This window comes from Lepeophtheirus salmonis, chromosome 3, assembly GCF_016086655.4.
Source record: "Lepeophtheirus salmonis chromosome 3, UVic_Lsal_1.4, whole genome shotgun sequence".
In the NCBI taxonomy this organism is placed as follows: domain Eukaryota; kingdom Metazoa; phylum Arthropoda; class Copepoda; order Siphonostomatoida; family Caligidae; genus Lepeophtheirus; species Lepeophtheirus salmonis.
Genome location: NC_052133.2, coordinates 37,407,964 through 37,431,952, shown reverse-complemented (window position 1 = coordinate 37,431,952; position 23,989 = coordinate 37,407,964). Strand labels below are relative to the sequence as shown.

General features: G+C 31.6%; 3 protein-coding genes across 4 annotated transcripts; 1 reads left to right on the top strand and 2 right to left on the bottom strand.

Annotated features, from left to right (window-relative positions):
- The first annotated feature begins 398 nt into the window (after positions 1-398).
- LOC121115363 (uncharacterized) lies at positions 399-2,394 on the top strand. The gene is made up of 3 exons (XM_040709584.2): positions 399-1,184; positions 1,361-1,531; positions 1,593-2,394. The coding sequence occupies exons 1-3, from the start codon at positions 447-449 to the stop codon at positions 2,118-2,120; spliced, it is 1,437 nt and encodes a 478-aa protein (XP_040565518.1). The 5' UTR covers positions 399-446; the 3' UTR covers positions 2,121-2,394.
- Positions 2,310-4,440, bottom strand: LOC121115035 (retinoic acid receptor RXR-alpha). The gene has a single exon (XM_040709182.2). It carries the CDS (start codon positions 4,078-4,080, stop codon positions 2,545-2,547), a length of 1,536 nt encoding a protein of 511 aa, XP_040565116.1. The 5' UTR covers positions 4,081-4,440; the 3' UTR covers positions 2,310-2,544.
- A 419-nt stretch (positions 4,441-4,859) lies between these two features.
- LOC121115036 (trimethyllysine dioxygenase, mitochondrial) lies at positions 4,860-23,459 on the bottom strand. 2 transcript variants are annotated; one of them, XM_040709185.2, is made up of 7 exons: positions 23,327-23,459; positions 23,095-23,277; positions 14,621-14,736; positions 10,402-10,486; positions 5,571-5,906; positions 5,248-5,519; positions 4,860-5,182 (listed from the first exon to the last, which is right to left on the bottom strand). In XM_040709185.2, exons 2-7 carry the CDS (start codon positions 23,274-23,276, stop codon positions 4,944-4,946), a joined length of 1,230 nt encoding a protein of 409 aa, XP_040565119.1. In that variant the 5' UTR covers position 23,277; positions 23,327-23,459; the 3' UTR covers positions 4,860-4,943. The 2 variants fall into 2 exon arrangements, with proteins under 2 accessions (XP_040565119.1, XP_040565117.1); XM_040709183.2 differs by having other exon boundaries at positions 23,095-23,327.
- Positions 23,460-23,989: the final 530 nt, after the last annotated feature.

Sequence of the window (23,989 nt, the reverse complement as noted above, 5' to 3'; positions counted from 1 at the left end):
ATAACCTTAACAGCTTTAGAAAATACAAAAAACCCCTTAAATGTTACCAACAACAAAAACTCTAACACTAAAAATATTTATACTTTAAAGCCCTAATAATATGCATAAATCAAAGTCGAACAAATAGTTAATTGAATGAAATGATTCAAAGATGAAGTTCTACTAATAATTATTTAAAAATATAATGAAATGAGATGGAGAAAAAAATTTGAGGAGAAGTAAGGAAAGAGAGGAAGAAAGAGGAAGAATCAGAGATAGAGAGTAGTTATAGCTAGAACACACATTGTAGCTAGGTGCTGCAGTTACTTTTGTCAGCAGCTTCTTCACAATATTTTATATTAGTTTTTAGTTTTAATTTAGAAAAATTCCAAGTATTGAAGTATTAATAACTAGTAAGTACCGAAAGACTATTATTATTTACTACTAGTTTAAGTATCATTAGCGAGATGGCGACGGCTTCTATGGGAGATCGAGAGCAAAAGCTTCTCCAAGCCTCGCTCGAAGGACTTTTAATCAAGCTCAACGAAATTAAGAATTCCGTAGGTTCCTTGATCCGTAAGTTGGAAACGGATCCCAACCTTAATTGGGAGAGCTTTTTGGACTCCTACTCTCTTGTTTCGGGACAACTCAACTCCTTCCTGAAATTTGTGAAGCAGGAGCGGACTCCACCTCTTCGGAAATACGCCACACTGCCCCTCATCCTGAGTCCGGACAAAGACGAAGAACTCTTAAAACTCACAGAGAATCGCGTTCCCTCCTTCAGCCATGATCTTGTTCCAGATTTGTTGCGGACGAAACCGGATCCTGAAGTAGAGTCCAAACATTCTGGATTTGAGTCACGCGCTAATTCTATAGCTGTGGATCAAGCAGCCAAGCAACTTGCCGTCATCGAAAAGATCACGAATGGAACTCTTAAGTTCATTGCGAGGGAAAGAGAGGAAATGGAGTCCAAGGCACACTCACGCTCAGAAATCGAAAAAACTGTTTCCATCGATGACACCCTTTCCCTTGTTGCAGCCATTGGAGTTGGAAGAGGTCTCAAACCTCAAATTCAGCCTCCACCTATGCATCACCACCTCTCTCAAGTTCGCCCTTCTGTTCATCTACCTCAAAACAAGGCTCCGAGCTCCATTAAAACTAACATTAAAGCTGCTTCTCAAGTGCATCCCTATCAAAGACCAACATAATCCATTCTCTTTGTCCCCGTCGTCTTGAACTTGTATTTTTTCTAGACCTCATTTTATATAAATAAATACTATCTCATGGTTCTCTTATTTCCTATTCATAACTATGTATTTAATTAAGGATTTTGTTTTATAATTTAAGCTTCAAGTCAAGGATAAGTTTTTCGAGATATTAGATTTTCTCTATGGGTAATTTTGGGAGAAATAGTTTGTCTGGAAAGCCCACTGAGAATAACGATGATGGTGATGGCAATGACGGGGACTCTATAAAAAATCGAACTCTATGGATTGGGGGTGCCATAAATCAACAGGTTGACGAAGAACTTCTTTTTGAAATGTTCAACAATGTAAGGGAACGAAATGAAATCTAATATTCATTTGTCATTCATTATTTTCTTTCTTTTTTAGGCTGGTCCAATTGAAGACATCCGAATTCCCATTGATAGAGAGCGGAACCAATATAAAAACTTTGCATTTATAACCTATCGTCATGAAGAGAGTGTTCCTTATGCTATATCTTTATTTGACCGTATGCGCTTGTTCGGAAAGGACCTTATACTGAAGCATGCTACAGGAGGAGGTGGTAGTAGTCATAATCGTCCATCAGGAAGGCACCACTCTCGCTCCATCTCTGCTCCTGGAATGATTACGGAGAGAATAGTTTACCATCATAATCAGCAAACCATGCCCAACTATATTGAACAACAACAACCTCACCGACAAAGATATAATAATGACTTCAATCCCCCTCGATATCCACCCCAAAATAATTACAACAATTATGCGCAGCCTAAGAGTTATGATGAGCACCCTTGGCAAGGAGAGACATCAAGCAGAAGCAACCATCATTATTCCAGAAATCCCTATTCTAAGGAGAAAAGGGATCGCCGTTATGAAAGAAGATCTCATAATGATTATGATCGTTATAGACGGTGACAGTTCTTTATCTAATCTATATTCATCACATTATTTCTTTTTATATTTTAAATTGCTATGGTGTTTTTCTACTTTGTATCTGACCCTTTCATAAAGTTCTATTGAACCAGTCAAATGCGTGCAAACAAAAATTAAACTGCAATAGCAGATATTAATCTAATTTAAAAATAATTATATAATTATATGTGACTACATACTTTTGGATATGTATTCCTAACAATTTATAAATACACCGCTTGTTTCTGTTTAATGACAGGCGAAATAGTGACATTAATTATTTAGTTTTTAGGTATATACTTTATGCTATTCTAGAAACAGGTACCTCTTTCAATGTTCAAATGTAATTTAATATAATGATGATTATGTTACATATTATTCATTAAAAAAAAATAATCAAATAAATATTAACGAAACTAATCCAGTCTTAACTAATTCCACATGAGGCAATTTTAAAGTCTAGTGCTTTTTTTCTGCAAAGAGTCACTATTTCTTGTAAGTCAACAATTATACTCATAATTTTTGAAAACAATGTCTTCCCGTCCCGAGGTCCAGCGGATTCATAGACATGCTGAAATAGTACCATGTTAATTTCTTCTTGAACCTTCGATAGAAGTTCCGTTTCGTAAGGATTATCCGTTCCCGCGAAAAAAGGTATAACTGACAAAAGACACTCAATTTTACGATCTAAATTCAATTTTTCCATTTTTTCTAGGATATTATCAAATTTATTAACACAGTCTCGACTCAGACCTCCATCACCCCAAGGATTAGTAAAAACTTGTTTCATTGAAAGGATTGTATCTTGTGCCATATTAGGATATGGTGTCTTTTGCACAATGTAGTCCTTTGATCCTATGGTTTCCAACAACTGCTCTTTGAGTCCCACACGTGCTGAAAACACAGAGCTTACATTAACTCGTAATACGGGGTCAGTGTTTGGAATGTTGGTAACACCACTGATAATGGATTTGTTATTTTCGTTAAATTGCACCTCGATTTCAATATCGTTACTAGGAGCAAGACATTTTGAACCTACACGAATGAGTTCCATCATCAGACTTACTCCTACAGCGATTGAATGCCATGTAAAGTTTCTACATTGTATTCTATGCTCAACCCGTCTGTTTTGCTCTATCATAAAACACATAGTTGGATAGGATCCTGATGAGGTCAATGGAATATTTATGTCTGCTATGACACGGAATGTGGGGAAGTCTCCATAGTCTATCTCTTCCTTAATATCAAGCTTAATCACAAGTTTTTTACCTCGTTTCGAATTTTTCTTCTTTTGCAGTCGCTCTTCGGCAGTTGTGACATAGGAGGGTTTCATTCCGGCAGAAAGACATCCGCGATAACGACAAAACTGACAATGTGTTCTTGTGGCTTTAGTGATCATACACTGTCCGGATTCATCTGGATTACCTCTTACACAGCGAAATCTTTCCTGGGTTCCTTTATGCACTGTTCTTCCGAAGAAAGCTCTACATGAGAAACAAGCAATTGCACCGTAGTGATTATGAGGGGGCGCAATATCCCCACATATCCTGCAAACATCCGTCATGGGCTCTGGCCGTCGTTTTCTTTTCTTGGGTTCCTCTTTTACCTCAATTAAGGAAGGAATAGGACTTTCCGGTAGTGGGACTGCATTTAGAATGGTGAAATCCTCAATTTCATTATTGTTTACAAGATTATAGCCATAGTCAATACCGTTAATTGGGCCTTCGGTACTGCTTAATTGGTAATGATAATTTCGTATTTGATACTCAGGGAAATCGAAAGGTGGTGGAAAGATGTGTTGAGGTTGATGATGCTGTAGGTTGTTCTGATGATGTTGTAGCTCCAAAGGTGTTGAAGTAAATGTGTTATTGAGGTAGGAATCTAATTCACCAATGTCAAGGCCAATACTCATGGGTGAGCTCTCCGAAGAAGGAGGAAAACAAGAAAATGAGAAGAGATCCATACTAGTAGAATTTGATTTATAAGTCTATCTATTCATACTGTTTGTTTACTTATAAAATATGTTAATATATTGTATAATGTAATGCTTATTAAAAAGAAGGGAATGCTTCTTAATAGAGTGGATTCTTGTTCCTTTTTTAAATTACGAGATGGACTCCAGATTTATCTATGTATTTAAGACTAGTTTTGAATAAACTTTCTGGGACTGCATCAACAGGGGTTTAAAGGTCGGCGAGAGTTATTGATATTTATTAATGTATATTATGTATGGATAATAAATTCTCTTCAAAATCATATCAACTATTAACCAATCCTCTCAAGTTCAGAATTAGCTCTATACTACAACTTCAAAGATAAATTCACAATTAATTTATATATATACTCATTGTCCATTGAAGTATTTTAATGCCCCCCGCTCTTTTTTGTAATGTAAGTTATTGTCGTTCAATAATTTCTCCTCCACATGTGCCACATTATTCATATCACAAACGAGTTTCTTAAGAGGCAAAATAGACGGTTTAATTTGAATCTAATATCTTGATAAAATTAGTAGTAAACATTTTACTCTGATTCGATTCATGTGTTTTATTTTTTTATAGAAAAAGCCTACGTTTCAAAAAAAAAATAAAAATATATGTATATTGTTGTTATGCAATTATTGTCCATCTCGAAAGAAGGATCGTGTGTTGTGCATATTTAGAAGAGAGACCAAAGCATTATGCAATTAAAGCACATGGAACTTGTGTTGTCAAGTCAATTGATATATTTTTGAATAAGAGATTTGCTGAAGTCATTGATTTTATTTTTACAAAATTCATTGTCATTAATTATAAAATATATTTGTTTATATATACAAAAAATGAACTAGATTAATTCAAAAACCTTGGCTTGACTCAAAAAGTCAGATCTTTCCACATAACAACCTGACATAATCCGTGATCCTCTAAAAGCATTTCTCCCATGTAAAACTCTGAAGTTATCTATAAAAATAAGCGTTCCTGGTACAAGTTTGAGTTCGAAGGAGTTTGATGGTTTTTGAAATACGCTTGATAGTAGTTTGTAAAATTCGTAAAACTTCATTTGTTCTTCAACAGTTCTGAGGCCTATAAGGAGAATGAGAGACGGTTTTATTTCTGAATAAAAATAATAATTAAAATATGTATACAACCTTTGTGTGGGGCCCGATCATAAACGTTATATCTAACTTGTCTTAAAACACTGGAATTTGGATAGTGCTTAAAAATAAAATCAGAGCTATAAGAGTGCTCGTGAGGTTTTTCTCCTTTATGGATGTATTCAGATTCAACAGGCCTCTCGTAGGAAAAGTATGAATAACCTTCAGCACATAATTCTTTGAATTGACGAGCTATTTCAAATCCATCCACTAGAATTGTCTCACCTCCCATTTCTGATTCTTTTAATGGATGGAATACTTGCAACCTGAAATGGATAGACTAAAATTTAATACAAATCTATTTGAGATGTATTTACCCTGAAGCATGGGTTAAGTAAGTCATGTCATTATGTGGTAAAAGAAAGTCTTGACTATAGGATGAATCTGAGACATCATCCACCCGCTTTGAAGAAAATTGAAATCCTCGACCAAAGAGATTAGATTGAATGCGAACCATACGCTCAACAGTTGCGAGTGTTCCTTCTTGAAGGGACATGTCTTTGATTCCATGAACCATAGCAAATCCATTTATTATAAGAGAATCCAGAACTTGACGAATACCATCATCCCTTTCCATAAAGTATTCATACTTGACTGAGACGTCTCTTCTTTTGACGCTGTCTTGATTCCAAGGCTGAATTTTGTTTTTTAGTCTACAATTAGCAAATAAATAAAGGAAATAAGTGTAGTCACAATTATCTCATAATTAAAAATGAATTGATGATGGAATTAATTGTTAATTTATATTCAATTAGAGCCAATGCATTTTTTTAGTCTAATTAGTCAAATTATCAAAGACTACACATAGTTTGTAAATAAATGAACAGTCATGGAAGAAAAAAAGAGATGGTATATTGGCCTCTTTATAATTTTCGTCTCATTTTTCTGGTATTATGGGGTTTAACTTAAATATAAAAGATACCCAAGACAATGTTATATATAGTAATGTAAAATTTTAGCTTCTAGAATATTTTAAGTTTCTGGAAAAACCTCAAGTATCACGAGTTTTGACATGTTATTTGCTGAAGATTCATTAATTGTCAAAATACTTGTAAATCATGGAAAAGTATTATTATTTTTATGAAATTGAGTTTTAAAAATTTAATCAATTAGTTCGAACACTAGCCTTAAGATTAGAGATCTTAATAAAGCAAAAAAATGTTCGAATACTTGTCTTTCTCAATAATCTTAATCCAAGTACAAAAGAAAATGATATTTTGTGGAATAGTGTTTTTTAAGTCCCTGCAAAAATATAGCATCTTTATATTTTAGCTATGCAACTAAACACACTCACTGAAATCTTATGAAAATTCAACTTCAGATTCGACTTGAAAACTTGAATTTGGGATCTGCTCAAAGACTTGTAACTTGATTTGGACTCGTAAACTATGACTATGAACAACTTTGACTAACAGACTCTCCTATTTCAATGCTATACTTTTGCATGCACTGTCTGAGTCTGGCATTTCATGTATGAAAAAGTTAGAATTATACAATGTCTAGTTATTAGTGTTGGATCAGTCCTAGAAGTTGATTCCTTATCATTCTTTACTCCCCCCTAAGTATTTCTTTTTATCGGTCCAATTATGTTCACCATGAAATTCAACAGTTCTAATGGAACCTCCTACTCTAAAATTCAGGTATCTCATCTCATTGAAAGATGTTAATTAGTGTTATGTCGGTCCCGTCCAGTTCAGTGTCGGTCCGGTCCAGTTCTGTCCTAAAACAAATAAAGTTCGGTCCTCGATGACGTCGCTAAACTTTATTTATTATTATTTTTAATCAGTTGGACCGGTCGAAAGGACTGATAGGGCCGGTCATAGGCCTGGACTGGACCGAATAAATAATAACTGACATCAAACTAGTTATAATAAAACTTCTACAGCTGAAATGACGTATTTGCCATTAAATACCGATGAGGACCGGTCCAAGTACTGACAAAAATCAATTAGGAGCGCGCTGATAGGATGGCAGTCTTTTTAGACCGGATCAACACTACTAATTAGACGTTACCTCATTAACAAAAAAGAATATCCTTAATTTTGTAATCAGCTATCGATATGACTACTTCTTTTCCTTTTATCGGTGTTCTGAATGCTGATTGGTTGAATTTGAATTAGTTCTTGATTGTTGTTAAGTTGCGAATATTCCCACCAATTATTGAATAATAATTTCACACTTGGGAAGAATTGGTCAATTATCAAACTAATTTTGGGCCATTTATCTGCTCCCTCTGTAAGAAAGGTTGTGAGATACTATAAAGGTCACAACGTGGCCTGTGTACACTGGATAAGGATGGGAACAAGAGAAAATATTTATTTATTTTTCCTTACATGTCAATTTCTTTGTATGTAGAACAAAGCCATTCTTTTGTATTTGTCATTAGCTCAAAAATATTTTTTATTATTATTTTATATACATTTATTCTGTCCATTAAATTTAAGGAAAAAAAATTATTTATCTTAATAGTGTTAGTGTCATTCATCAAAAATTAATTTTCGTTAAATGCATTTTATGAAATAAAACAATTAATAATATTATTTTGTAGACATATTTTACAAATTAGTAGGAAATTGTGTTGAAAAAGTATTAATCTGGCAATTTGATGTAATATTTTTCATTTTAGCATATGTAACGAATAAATAAGTGAAATACGCACATTTTTAATCGTGCGAAGATACAATTGTTGAAGCTATAAGCTTAAAAATTGTCTAATTTTTACTTCTCTTTGATTGTCTTCTGGGTGTTATCTTTCTGGTATATTTCAACCTTTTACCATAAAAAAAATGGTCAAAATTTGTTGGTAGTAGGCCAATTATTTCCAAATATAGACATATTCGTCGATAATATGAAGTATAAATTATTCTCAGCTACCTAATAACAACTAATTTATATTTTACAAATCAACATTCAGCACGTCGTTACTTTTATTGTATTACGCAGCCTTTACTCCAAAAAGAAACAGAAAAAGGTCCGAAATTATCTGGTAGTAAGCCAAGTAAGTCAATCATACCAACTGCTATTTAGTTCTTAACCACTCGCATACTATAATTGTCATTTTATTACTTCACAATTTTTTAAATGCATTACATATATATAACGGCATTATCTCGCTAACAAAATACCCATTGTATTTTGTTGTCAGCTGTCGATTACTTCATCTCGCTCGATACGTCATGGCTATTTCATAATATATTTTTTTCACAAATAAACAAAGTAATAAGTTATTCTATACTTATGGTCCGTTTCTAAAAGTACAGGAATACAATTTCTTGTCCCCCGTCCTTTATATAATATATATCTTGCCTATTTTATTATTTCTAAGAATAAATTTTGGCTATCATACACAAATCCATTATTTACTTTAAAAATGCTAAAGAAATAATATAAGAGTAATAGTCTGGAAGTACATACAATATAAATGACAGTTGGCGTGATTGATTTATTTACCAACTACCAAAATGATCTTGGCCCTTTTTTCTATTTCTTTTTGGAGGAAAGGTTGCGTCATACAATAAAGGTAACGACCTGATATATATATATTTCATAATATTGAAATCCTACATAGTATTTTATTCCATACTGTATAATAATAATATTTTTAATTTTTGTGTTTTTGAACTCTTAATCTACTGTTAATTGATGTACTGATACTCACCCAAAATATATAAAAAACTAAAAGAATATAAAGATAGGATGGATCCACATTTTCTCGGATCCAGGTCGGTGTAGATCTTTAGACGTAAATATTCAAGTAAATTTTGTGTACCCGAATTTTTGGATCTAGATCCGAAACCAAAATTAGACAGATACTTGTCTCGAATTTCATAAACATGTTACCCAAAGTTTGGACCAATTAAAATAGATCCGGATTAAGGTTAAATTTTTACTGATTACTCATGCCGAAAAAATGCATGACTCAATGTTATTACTACCAATTTTTGGTGGAGTATCGGGCAAAAAAATCGATGGAATCATACTCCACAAAATACACAAACAACGATACGGATAAAAGTGAAGGATACATAGACCAATGAGGCATAGTTCTACTTTGCCCTTTTATTCTACCAAAAATCGAACTATTATTTGAATTATTGTTATAATAGCATAGGAAACGTCATTACCTTGATTGTATCTCGCAATCTGTTATACTAAAAGAAACATAAAAAAGCCCGAAATCACTTGGGAGTTAGCCAATTTTCCAACTATAAAAATGTTATTAGTTTATTTTGTTCAAAACTTTATTAGAACTAATTTGTATCTAACCAATCAATGTTAAGAACACTGATTAGAAGAAAATAAGAAAAAACATCGATATCTAACAATCAAATACGTTCTTGGATTAGCGAGGTAAGGCCGTGTGGAAAAACCACGGGATACAACTGTTTATTTAGATGTGGCTCCAAGCACTAATGAAGATGTATAAAGATGCTTCATTCGTTTTAGATTATATCAATTTTTTATAACTAGGATTAAGTATTAAGCAATACTTTAAGCTTTTTAAGATCCGGAAAATCCTTCCGTTTTTGTTTTATGACTCGTAAAAGCTCGAGTACCCCAAGCCAGCTCAGGGTTTGGATCTTTTGGAAAACAAGTTTACTTATGCCTTATTTCGGCAAATTGTTTTTGAATGCAATCTCTCAAGTGTTGCAACTGTAAAGGGAGGATTGCAATGGTTAGTTACAGTTAAGTTTAAATGTGAAATTAGAATAGTCCTTTTAAGGTATTACCTTCTTAACTTCCAATGTATTATAGTTAGCTAATTAAATTTATATAATAGATCACTAATATGATAAGTTTCAACACTACCATAAATATTTTATAAAGTAACAAAGTTTTACTGGAGAGGGATGCTGTTTTATGATTTCAATTGTTAAATGGAGAATTGTCTTTCTTTTTTTCCCTTCATGAAAGAATGAAGTAAAAAAAGACGTTGACTCTTTTCTTTTCCTTTTTTTAAACCATGAGTCCTTTTATATTCCCCTCACGTGGGAATACAAATTCTGTGTCATTATTCTAAATTTATAGAATTCCATGTTATATCATTAAGTTCCTCGGTGCAAAAACTGACATGAAGTTATGCGATCACAGTGCCCTCGAGCAATCTATATTTATCTATAATTGCTACTCATATTCAAAATGTCTTACTTTTCATATTCGTCTTTCTCTTGTAGATTTGGGGCATTTTGAATTAACCATTCCTTGGAGTACTTGGAGCAATGACCATCATTCCCTATAAGAAATAGATTAAATTGATTAACAAAGACATCAAAAAGCATCCACATACATATGTCCTTCATAAATAACCTCAATAAATTATACTCATAGATAAATCATAGTTTCTCCATTATCCTAATGGATCTTTTGTACTTATACATTTCTTACTTTGACGTGAGCAAAATCATGCATTAGATTATAGTCTAAGATTTCTTCATTAGGATAATGACTTTTTTACAACTTCAAGTCTCTGAATTATTTTTGGATGAATGTTATGTAGAATTGTAATAAAATTGAATTTTTGAAGTTAAGTAAGCAAAAACCGTCACGCATAAAAATATTTCAAAGTAATGTTCAAAGCATATACACAAGAGTTTTGAATATACATATGTAAGATAAATTATAGTTATTTTAATACAAACTTAAGAATAATTAAATATTAATATAATTAAAATACAAATCTATAGGCTCTTCAAGAACCCATATTAGTCGTTATACTCAATATAGTCATCAAATACAGAAGAAATCTAAGCAATAGGCTGTATTTACAATTTTCTATTGGCTCTCTACGACCTACCTATAAGAGATGCGTTACCCACTTCTGGGTCACGAGCCAGCTATTGAGAAATATTTATCTTATAAACTCCTGGGCAGAGTAATAGTATTCTATATCTATAAAAAGTTAGATGTAGGGATTAAATGTGTGTATTAATCAATACCTTTCCAGATATTTGTTCAGATAACTATTTTTTTTAAACGACCAAATTAACAAATAAACTTATAGGTCAGAGACCCGCAAATATAAAATAATCCGCATTAAAATATTACATTACTCTTATATTTTATTAATATACGTGTATACATATTAATGATTTTTAAAATGAATTGATGCGTGATTTTTTTGTGAAATAAAGGTAATCATTGTCACTTGAAGACAAAAATTTGTTCATTTAATAAAGAGAAGTGTAGTTTTATAAAAAAGTCAAAAAGTAATTACCCTGACTATGAGTAATTCATGCCTAAATGCACATAAAATACAAAATATGACAAAAACATTGAATTAAAAAAAACAAAGCAAGCATATACAAATACAATCAAAAAGTAGAAGAGAAAATGAAGATTTCGGAATGCTGATATTTAAGTATGTATTATTAGCTTGTAGAAGCAGTCCATGCAGATGACATTTTCCTAGACTGCCCTTTCTGATAAAACAAGTTATCTTTGCGAACAAAATTGCTTCACTTAGTGACATTATCATAATAGGATTTCCAAAATCATTAATTAACATGTTATATATTTTAAATTTTGAATAAATGAGAACTTAATAAAAATCAAATTTATTTTATAAAATAACTTTACTGTTTCGGTATCATTTCTTGCATGTTTGATTCAGAAATGTTTCTATAAAAGTAAATACAAAATTTAATAAATGTTAAAGGATTCATCATGAGTCAGTATCAAACAGCAAGTCAAATTATTTAATATATTGCATTAATTTACAGTAGATTTGATTTCTCTTTGAACAGTTTTTGTATTTGAGTCTTTTTATCAAGACAGTCATTATAGATGAGAGTTCTAAAAAAATTTATGTACATTATTTTTAATTGTATTTTCTGCAACATCAATAGCTCCATTAAAGTCCATAACAGCCACGAAGAACCGAACTTCTTCCCTACTCCTATGTGGCCCTCATCCAGCTCTGACTTCAATCCTCTGGACTTTGTAGTTTAGGACGTCTGAAAGAAGAATATCTGCAACATCTTTCATCCAAATTTGGATTCCTCCAATTTGTTGTCACCATGGACACAACAGAGTTGACAATCTGTTTTCCGGCGTGTCGAGGTGGTTATTGTTTGTAAGGTTGTCTTTTCTTGATTCTATAAAAATCCTGCTTTTTCTAATTTAATCATGCTACTGCAAGTGTACGGTCCCCACTCTGTAATGTACAAAAACGTTTGTCAAAATGAGGTTTTAAAAATATTATGTATTGAAAGTTATGCCACATTTAAATAGGCATAAACGTGTAACTAGTTCACACTTTCTTCGTTCATTCGTTCATTTTTTTGAACACAACTGGTACAACATGAATAATTTTGTCTAAATTGAGTTGAGTTTTTTCTGCAATATATCACTTTTGAAGTACGTGACGTCATTTTATCATTTCTCCTCATGATGTATGCAAAAAAATTACCCCTCACAGAATTTAGAAGGTGTAGTTAATTATAATGTGATTTATGATACCTTCAGCGTCTCTATTGTCTCAAAACATTCGTGTAATTAATTAAATTTTGAAATAATTTATCAAGGAATCATTGTTTTGCCATTTGTTTTTGAATTCGGTCCTCGGTTTTAATGAGATTTCTTTAGAGAAGAACAAAAACGGAGCAAAAAATTGAACAACAAAATTCTCCTCCCATTAATTGTGTAATTTTTTCAGTTCCGGTACTCAATAATGAATAGAAAGCATGAACATTGCACATTTTTAGATTAAACAAAAGTTTATTTTTAAATACCAGTATAGCACATAATGGTATCCTCAATACTAGCCTTGTCATTAACAAAAATAATTGACTATACACTTGGTATTAATTGAATAATATTGTGTAACCAAAGACGCAAATACGAAGGTGTCTGAAAAGTTTCCAACATCAACGTGAAGATGACAGCACTCGTAAAAAAACTAGTCATATTTATCAAGCATTTGTGGACAGTTACTCACCAAAGTTCTAGCCATCTTGAACGCGTACTTATTAAATTTTTAGTTATGCAAACATATTACACTTCAATCACATAAGTCAATCAATTTTAGCTCCCAGTTTAATCTTCGCAAAGAAAAAATAAAAATACTTTTAAGATTTTATTTTTATTTGATCAAAATTGGGGTTCATTTTATACTGTTGCAATCTATTTGCAACAGTGCTTTTCAACTTTAAACAGCTAAAATGTTTTGTTCAATTTCCATGAATGTTTCACAAGTGTGTTCAAAATATGGGAATAGACAATTCCACTATTAAAAGACGGATATAATGTATGTAAAATTTCATTACATATAAAAATCAAAAAAAAAAACCAATCATTTTGCAACAAAAATTATACACTTTTGTAATGTTTTTTATACTTTTGCATGATAAAACTTAAGGGTTGGAAATGTTTGCAAAAGATTGAGTGATAAAATTTCCCTAAAATTGCAGTATAATTCCAATTTGTTCCATTGAGTTTATAGTGATCTCTGTAAGCAGATGTGTCGTCTCTCATAGTTATTACATTTTTTATGAAATTTTCTCAGCGGTGGTTCCTACACTCTTCACAAATTATACACAATTCCCATCCATTGTTATAAGTGTAATGCCCTTCCTGGACTTGGAGTGGCAATTGAGTATACTGAGAAGGATTTGTGTATATTTAAATCTTCTCAAAGTTGCTTACACGCAACTAATCTAATAAAATGTCATGCCAGGTAAGCTGCTCTCCTTCAAAATATTCTTGAAATTTTCAGAGTCACCAAATTAATTTTCAGTTTTTTTTTTTTTTTTTTTTTAAATTAATGGTTTATATTTTTGCAGCTCTTGTTCTAAATTGGCAATCTGAGCAGTGTTTTTATTTTTAATGCTGTTATCGTCTTTCTTTAATTTTTTTTATATCTAAGTATTAAGTACATGTACTTATAAAAGGCGGAGAGTGGATTATAATTGTAAGTTCTTGTTGGACTCGGAGTAGAATTGAAGATCGACATCGAAGTAATTTCTGTCTGCTCGATACCGAGTGGAATTTGTGTTTAGCTTCTTCTTCTAATAGCTGCTTCAAGCTAATCTAATAAAGTGACATGACAGCAAAGTTATCGAAAGTTACCACGCCAATTTTTGGTTATATACCGCTACTCATATTTTTTACGACTCTATTCCTGATTCTGAGTACTCTTTACGTGGAATTTCCCTATTGTTCTCCCGGGATCTTCTTAAAGCAAAATTTCTTGGGAAGTAAGAAAAAATCTAGTATTTACGTATACCTACATTATATATCAAAACAAATTACTGTAATTGAATGGTTGTACACACATGTTAAATTAGACTGAATTAATGAGTTAAGATGAAAAATTCTAATAGCTATTATTTTTTCTTTATTATCATTACTAAGAAAAATGTATACTCACATTGTATAGTTAGATTATCTTCATTTTCTTGAAAACTCAAGGGTTCCACATCGGATTTTAAATCAAGGATATTTGTGTTTCTTTGATGGGTTGCACTATTATACATCAACGGCGATCTGAAAACATTCAATTACATATATGCATATTATTTACTAATTTAGCCTATACTTTTTGTGTGTATGGAAACTTGAAACTTACACAATTTGAAGGACAAAAGAATATAGTCAATCATTCTTTAATTATACATTTAACAAAAATCTTTATTAATCTTTTTCTGATAGATACGAGTAGACAATGTAAAATTGATTAATTCTGTTTGACCGCTATTGCCCTCACAGATGGCGACAAGGCCCTTGCGAAAAGAGTTGCAAGTATTGTGAATGAAGTTCAGGCTCTTGGGAGCCCACTCCTCATCGACTAAGGTCTTCATGGCTTCAACGCTCGGAGGACGGATGCTATAGGCCCTCCTCTAGATGTGCGAACAGAAATGAAAGTCGAGGGAATTGATATCCAGACTGTATGGTGGCCATATTCACTTGTTCCAGAAAGTGATGTCGTAAGCTAAAAATGTCTGAGTAATTTTTGCAGCTCGAGCGGGGCCCTATATTGCTGAAAGAGGATGCTGCCAACGAAGAAATTTGCCTAAGCCCAAGGAGTAGGTTGACATTGTAAACGTTGATGTACATGACTGCCGTGAGTCTATAACCCCCGATAACCAGATCAGGGGCGTCCTTGAAGCGTCCGCATGAATGATGGTTCTTTTCTGGAGCACTCATTCCTCCCTATCGTCTCCTTGTGGCATATCCTTTTGGTAACATTTATATGGTCTTATTAATTTCTATAAGTTATGCTTCAGCACTTTCGTCGAATAAGTAACCACATGTTATCTACGGCTCTTTGAGGTTGGCGACTACACCCAATCCTGAACTCTACCCTCATTTTTTGAATTTACAGCCTCTGTGATTTTTTTTTTCATGTTCATTAATTTTCTTCTGAAACTCAAGTACTAGATTAAATTCAGAAACCCTTCAATTTTTATGAAAATAATTCAATTGGTGGTTAATTTAAGGGTTAAATGTTGTAAATGGGTTAACAGGACTCTAAAATCACACGAAATTATTGTGTGACTCGCACATTTCCGCCTAATGTCATTCTGTTACAACAAACATGCTATTTATCACACTTTTTAACTCTACTCTCAATTATGAAAGTATAAAAGATTGATTTAGAATCACAATGCCTTGAATGGGAACCGACCAACTCCGTCATATAGGTCTTAAAGTGAGCCCCAATTGCCGTTTTAATGCTTTATCGGAAGTCAATAAATTTAAAAAAACTGTTGTATTCTTCAATTGTCATAACTCATTTAACAAACATAAGAACCCAGCTGAATGACGTCACACAAAAATCTGACGAAGAATTAATTTCAAAACTTGAGAGCTCTGGGTTAAGTATTCAGTGATAATTTAGTATTTGAAGTCGAAAAGTAGTCGAGGAACAAGATAACCCACGCCAGTAAAAAACAACTTGATACTTTATTAGAGAAGTAAAAATCTGCATATATCTATATGTATGTATTCCTATGGGAAAATATTTATTTTCCTAATTTGTTGAGTGTAGAGAAGAGCACTTGCACCTTAAATGATTATAATTACGAATCAAATAGGACATACTTTTGTTTAAATTATACTGATAAACAAGATTAATTTCAATGATTATTTATGGATAACACTAGTCAACAAGTTTTTATGCCCTAGGATTAAAAAGTGTGTTCCGTATTGCTTTTGTCACAAAACACATGAAAAATATTAAAAATTCTGTTTTTTCATTACATAAAAAGAGCAACATTTTTTATATTATCAATAAATATAGAAAATATTTTTTCAAGCAACGAATCTAAAATAGCTTCTAACTATTGGATTTTTAAAGTCCTCTTTTTGTATAAAGGAAAAAGTATGTCTTCACATTAAAGAAAAATAAAATTTATGTCATTGTGATCAAAAATTAGAAATTTATTAGGTTTTAAAAAAGTTTCTTTTATCATTTCTTTGTACTTGCAAAATACATTTTCTCCGATTTAGAAAAAGACACACAAATAACTAAGATATTTCTTGAATCTGAAAACCTGTTATTTTGTCTCTGGTTCGAACTCATTGGTCATTACATAAGTGAGATTATTATTTACATTAAATAGAGGAGGGCGATTTTTCCGCCTGGGAAACTTTCCCTAGGTAAATTTTCTCAAAGGTGAGCTTTCCTGAAACCCATCCATTTGACCCTGTGGGGTGGGTCAAATGGGTGTACCTGATTTTTTTTTCTGGGATTGAAATTTTCTAGATTCTTTTTCAATTACAAATACTGTATACTGAAATAGAATGCTAAGATATGTAATGTTAACATTGCAACATGAAACATGTGAAATGTTCATCCAATTTCTTGGAACAAACCTCTAAGCCCAAAATTACAAGCAGTTGATCCCACCCTACCCTAATCACCATTGTCTCAATATCTGCCCAGAGGTTTCTCAAATTGTTTCATGTTTTAAGGAACTTATTTTTCAGAGGGAGTGTTAACACCTTCATTTTTATTATTTTTTCAGATGGACAGTATTCAATTAAATTTTGAATATCTGTTAATGTTAATAATACAAAATCAGCTGCATCCAGATCTCAATAGCTAACCAGAAGTATGATACTAACTTGACCTTGTAGGTCTTGGGGTTTTCAAGAAATTGCAAATTTTTGTGGGTAGGTATATTTTTTGGTATTTACAAGAATATTGCCAGGGCTATGACCGGGATTTTTATTTGTAGGTTTACTAGCTTAAGATGACATTTTTACTGATTAACTTTTTTTAATATATTTTCTAACTTTAATTTTTTTTTTATTATTTAGATAATAAAATTTATTTAACACTTATGTTGTTATTACACCCCTAAATCGTTACAAGTATAAGGCGCCAATATAACAATAAATAATGGTTAAGGACAATAATTGGGTAGGTTGACATAGTTCTACAGTTCTAGTATTGAAGTTTTGTTTATCTTTACACTTCAGTTTTGGAGGGGAACGACCCTCTAGTGCTATCCTCTCCCGTAGTTATGTCAATGCATGTACCATTCAAAGGTTTCAATTCAAAATATAATTTTTAAGATAATACTACTAGAATTTAGAAAACAAAAGTGAGGTTTGGTCAGGATATTTTGAAATATAATATATATTAATAAGGTAAAGTTTGTTTGTATTTTTAAGTGTGTCCTTAATATCTTAGAATTGCGTGACTATTTGATCTTGTAGCAACGATCGTGTGTAGCTAAAGATCAGTGCGTCATATTCCAAAAGAAATGAGGGGTACCTATCTACATTATTAAATCAAAATGTGTCTGTTTGTGGACGCCTAATAACTCTGAGCTAAGCAGGGTACTTCTGCTACTATAAGACAAGTTACAAATTAAGCTAGTATTAGTAGGCATGTCATGTTCAGAGGATTTATACATATATGTATGTATGTCTTACGGAATAATTCCAAATTCAATCAACCGATCCCAACATACTGCCCCATTTTATAATTTACGTGTTACATCCGGTCTAATGATACTAGTAGAAGCTCTAGAATACTCTTGCTTATTGAGTGATCAAGCTTCAACATACAATTTTTTTGCATTATTATTTCTTAATACAAAGTTATTCTTTTTATTATAATATTGGTTTATGATATTATATTGATAGGTTTTTTATTAAAAATTATAGGTATTTCATATTGATACAAAGAGTATGCTCACTATTTATTTTTTTAAACCTAAAAATACTCATACATGACTTAAATACAGCCTTTCAATACTACAAGATAACTGATTTATGATATTGATTTGTATTTTCAAATTTTTTCTATGATTTATACCTTTGTGCATATGTATATTTTGAAAATAAGATATAAGTTCTAAGATTTAGTATCTTGTTAATTCTAAAAATGGTCAATTTATTTAAGCACTACAAGGGTAAAGTTCGAGCCACATGCTACTATCTTGTGTTTATATAATGATAATTAATTAATATAATTACAGGCATTGTGAAATGGGGCAACGTCTTGTTTAATAGGAAATCGACACCTTTGGCCTCAGTTTTTATCCAAGGTATCACATGGTCAGACAGGAAATCACAGCCACCCTCTCTTTTGGCTCAAAGAAGATAGGGGGCATGTCACTGTAGTTGCTCCCAATGACCACAAGGGTCATGATATTGGCCGGAAACTTGGCTTTAAAAACGTGGTGACATTTTTTATGTATTATGGGAACTTGTTAATAAAATTACAAACCTCTACTTGCATTGCTTATTGTTCAGGATGTAGTTAAAGAGGGTCTGCATTCACCTGAAAAACTCAGATGGGTTCCGGTTTTAATTTTAGCTTTATTTTGTGACATAAATATGTCAGGTAACTATGATTTGTTTTAAAAACTATGAAATGACTTCAAAAATAGGTCATGAGCCACCGTTACCACAAAATAAAAAAATAATATTTATACCTCTGCTACCCAAAAGCATGGATTTTTTTTTTTTTGAACAAGTATATGAATACATATTTAAGATCTATGTGAGATATATAGTTTTGACGGTTTCAACATATATATTTTTTAAAAAGATAAGTCAACATACTACATACATTTGAGCAGATATATATTTGAGCTCAAAGGTATAACTAGAAACTAATAACTTTTGCAAAAAACTTTAGAACATTGATGTATAATATTTCTTCTAAGTTTCATCATTTTATTCTGCAAAGTCATAATTTTAAAATTAATTTGATTTGAGAAGCTTTTAACAACTAAAAATAAAAACTACATAATAAATAAATTGATTTGAGTAATTTGTAACATTTGATGGGTTTATCATGCATATATAATCATGGGTATAAAAGTTTTAATATTATGTAAAATATTTTATAATTTTCTAACTCATTAAATATTTCATAAATGATTTTATACATTCTAATTTATAAGGTGGAGTCAAATGTACAATCAGTGATTAAAACAAATCAATTGATTAAAATTATTGTCCTAACGGGTGAGCCTTTCTAAATTGTAATTATTAAAAAAGAATGACTATAACTTGAATACAAAAGTACTTTATAAATCATTCATCGAATTATCAGTACTGATGGACTTTTGTAGAATGTGAGGAGAAGGTGTAAGTGAAACTGGACGTGGTACTTATGAATTAATAAATATTTATAATTATTTATAAGTCTTGCTAAAATTTGCTTCCTGTTATAAATAGTATATATGTGTAATTCCAGGAGAAACTTTCATTTCTCCTAATTATATAACTTTGCAAATCTACACTTTTAAAAAAGGGTTTATAAGTCTTCTATATTTAAATGTTTTACACTATTGAAAGACAACCGAACTAAAAATATTTAAAGTGAAAAAACTAAGGTCATGCTTAACTTTTTTTTTCATAACAATTTTTTTTTTAATTGCTATGTAAATGTAATGTATTTACTTGTCTACCAATGCTTTGGTTTACAATCTATCACTAATAAAAAAATCATCCCATGCTAATTTTTCCATCTTTAAGACCTCAAACCTCAGAGTTGGATTGAGTTACGGATCCAATATTTCATTTATAAGTAGGACAACTACAAATGATACCACATCTCAAATTTGAATCAAATCCATATATATATAATTTTTTTTTGAAGGGAGGGGGGGGGAGAATAATGGTTCATTTATTGGGCCTATAATTTCAGCATTAGACAATTAAAATAAATATACTTATCAATAAAGCTTCGAATGTGCTGTCATGTACAAGTCCTACTAATATACTTAAGTGTATGAACAGTGATGCAAATCCATTGTATTTTTTAGCTGGCCTGCTTTTTTTTAAAATTGGTAATCTAAAGAATGAATTTTCTTCTGTTATTATTATTAAATAATTCCTGATTAGTGAGCATCCTCACATAAATAGATTCAATTATATTCAAAACCTGATGAAGTATTCGTGTGTGCTCATAAAAGACGGAATGTAACCCTGAGAATTTGTTAGGGAGTTATAATTGTAAGTCCTTGTTGAAGTACTCAGAGTAGAATTAGGGATCGATATCGGAGTAATTCTAGCAAATGTACTTGATTATTTCCTTTTCTCCTTCCTTCCTTGTCACAGTTGATTGTAACTGATCGAATGAAACGTCATGAGCATTATTCTTTCTCTCCTCCAAAACATTCTTCAAATTATCAGGGTTACCATGTTGAGCGTTTGTTGATGTTTTTTTTAAAATGACGATTCTACACTTGACATGAATATTGGCTAAATTGTGGTGATAATAAATTAAAAAGAAAAGTATATTTTGATAAGAGAAAAATATAAATGCTCTAATTTTTCACTATTTTGAAATTTCTAACGTTTCAGGGAGCAAGGAGCACAATAGTTTATTGTGATCTCTGTTAGCCGGTAATATGTCGTCTCTCAATATGTTATTGCTTATGACATTTTCTCAGGTGTGGTTTTTACACTAACTGTAATTTAGCCAATATTCACATCCGTATTATATAACAAACAAATAAATCAATAAACGTAATATATGGTTTTATTAGGTTTGTAAATCCTAAGCATTTCTAAGCGTACAAGTTTTGTCTGTGTTGGTAACCTGTAATGTTTTTTTAATATTCCTCTTTTTTTTTTTTTGAAATGTTTTGTTGTGGACGTCAAAAGGGATTTTTACAGGATGTAGATACTCCTTATTTATAAAAGTTATTCACATTTGAGTTCCATTGTTCAATTAGTTCCATAGATATAGGCTTCTAAAGTTAGCAAAATCAAATACATTTTCTTAATAAGGGCCTAAATTGGACTTGTCTTTCACTTAAAAATCAATAAATTGCTCTATTTTCGTTTAATTATACTCAAAATTTGTACATAGACTGATTAAAATATTTTAATTCCGATAATGTATAACTAAAATAATATTTCCATTAGCGCACTCTAAGCTTTAGGGCGTCTCCAGGACCGCCGTCTACGTTGTCAGCAAGTCTGAAACGTTGATGAGGAAGAAGGGCTCTGTCAAATTGGACACGGATGCGTTAAAGAAAAAAGCCCAGGCAAATCCCCTCAAGACCCTGAGGGCCCATGCAAGATATCTCGGGGTTTCACACCAAACTATCCAGAGGGCTATTAAAAAGTTGGTGAAAAGAGCCTTGTGAGGAGAAAGAGGCCATGTTTGACACCAGTAATGAAAGAACCCCATCTCCTCTGTTGCAAGAGTCTTTTGAGTTCTTTTAAACTCTTTTTTGACACTTCCTGAACATGTATCCAAAAGGTGTAGTGCCCGTCATGCAAATAAAGAGTTCATCAAAGCCACAGTCAGCCAGCAATGGGGCACTATGACAGAGGACTACATCTGTAGTAGGTGCCAGACCTTCTGTCGTCGCCTGGAAGCCATCATTGATGCTAATGGTGGCTATATTAATGATTAAGAGTACTCAGACACACATCTATCTATAGTAGTAGTTTTGTTGAAATTGTATTGTTAATCAATAAATTATATATTGTTGAAGCTTAAAATTTAAAGTGTTCAGATTTTAATGGACCACTCGGTGTAATTACACAAAAAGTATTTGAAAGTAATTTCCAATACAAATTTTCAAAGTTATTTAGAATAGCAAGAAAATCCGTTTTGGAGTCTAGAGATATTGACGTTTAAAGTTGGCAATGTTGATTAAAACATATTCTAGATCTTTATTATTCTTATTTTTATTTATCTTTGTTATTAAATATATATACATCAAGTGTCAAATAAAGTTAGTTAAATACTAAAACTTAAGTCATTTGTTAGAAATATATGACTTTTCTTTAAGCTTGAATAATGCGCAATTAGACACTTATGACTATCTCTGGAATTAATGAACCAATTCATGTAAAACTTTCATACCTCAATTATATCTACCTTTAATAAATAGTTTTATGATTTATCGATAACTTTTGAGGTCGTTTTGACGTGAAATGGCCCAAATCAAATCAATTTATATAAAGGTTCGTTAATGCATAATTCTTAAATGTGTTACCAAAATGGACTTATATTATTACTTCAATGATTATATATTATTTAGGGATTATGGTACGGGCAATGTGGAAAATATTAGAGAGGGCATGTGCAGAATGCCCGCACAATCTATAAAATTTCCAATTGAGTGGTCAATGGTTATTTTAACTTCATTCATATTTTCATGTAAAGTGATTGTGAGTAATTTTATTCCCCGGGCATTCAGCAAATTGCTTGCCCTGACGGGCATTTTATAAAATGCCCAATTTTCTACATTGCCCGTAACAACTATTCCCCAATTTTAAACTTTAATAATAAACATATTTTTTCATTATAGATTGTTGATAGCCAAATAAACCAATTGACTTAATTTTCTGTGGACTTGAATTATTGCCCAATAATAAAACTATTATTTAACTATATATTTTTGAAATCCTTACCTACAATGATCCCGTAGCCAAATATAGCTCAAATCAGATTCAAAACCTTTCCCTGTTAGATGAAAATATCCATTTTGTTTTTCTATACTACATGAACCTATTAGTCGTTTTCCTCCTGTGAGGAAGGAAGTTGATTGAGGTTCATAAAAATGAAGTAACTGTCTAATGGAGAGACGGAACATCCTAAATGAAAATTACTGAGAAAAGAGTCTTAATGGAACTGGTCACTTACTAGTGTTGTTTTTGGTTTTGTTTTTGTATCAAGAGTGATCTATCATTCAATACCTGGATGTCCAAACGGTCGCAGGTTTGTTATTGAGTTATAAATGGTATTTATATACACATATATGTACCTACAGTATATATAACGTGATACTCTTTGTCATAAAAGTAGTCAAACCTATTATATTTCTTAATAAATAGTGTGTGTATTAATCAATCTAATGTATTTTTTTAAGGATACAATGTAATGCATATCATGCGAAGGACATAGGTAAAAATGTATACACAAGTATATGTACTCATCAAAAAATATATTTGGAACATACCTGTTTTATCTATTCGATGACACATCAATTGATAGAATGAAACCTTTCATATCCCAGTTTTTGATTGTTTACAACCTCCTTATTTCAAATATTCTTGTATCAAATGGGAACATTAGTTCAAATATGTAGATATTTTAACTAACTAGATTGTCATTAATTATTTATAAAGTTGTTAGGGTTACAACATATACCACTTCTTTCTCAAATTAACATGGCGTTCACGATAATACTGCTTTCATTTTTCTGAATTCATTTACAAATTAATTCCATAAACCTACCGACATGCATTAAAAAGATGACCATACGCAGACACTTTGCCAATAACCTTATAGCCAAAATCCATTTTG

Excerpts from the sequence above, each read along its gene's own strand:
- LOC121115035 (XM_040709182.2), bottom strand. The coding sequence starts at position 4,080 with ATGGATCTCTTCTCATTTTCTTGTTTTCCTCCTTCTTCGGAGAGCTCA.
- LOC121115363 (XM_040709584.2), top strand. The coding sequence starts at position 447 with ATGGCGACGGCTTCTATGGGAGATCGAGAGCAAAAGCTTCTCCAAGCC. Across the intron at positions 1,185-1,360 it reads ATCCCTATCAAAGACCAACA|ATTTTCTCTATGGGTAATTT; the intron begins TAATCCATTCTC and ends TCGAGATATTAG. Across the intron at positions 1,532-1,592 it reads TTTTTGAAATGTTCAACAAT|GCTGGTCCAATTGAAGACAT; the intron begins GTAAGGGAACGA and ends TTTCTTTTTTAG.
- LOC121115036 (XM_040709185.2), bottom strand. The coding sequence starts at position 23,276 with ATGTTCCGTCTCTCCATTAGACAGTTACTTCATTTTTATGAACCTCAA. Across the intron at positions 10,487-14,620 it reads AGATAATCTAACTATACAAT|GGAATGATGGTCATTGCTCC; the intron begins GTGAGTATACAT and ends TATTTCTTATAG. Across the intron at positions 5,183-5,247 it reads TGATCGGGCCCCACACAAAG|GCCTCAGAACTGTTGAAGAA; the intron begins GTTGTATACATA and ends TTCTCCTTATAG.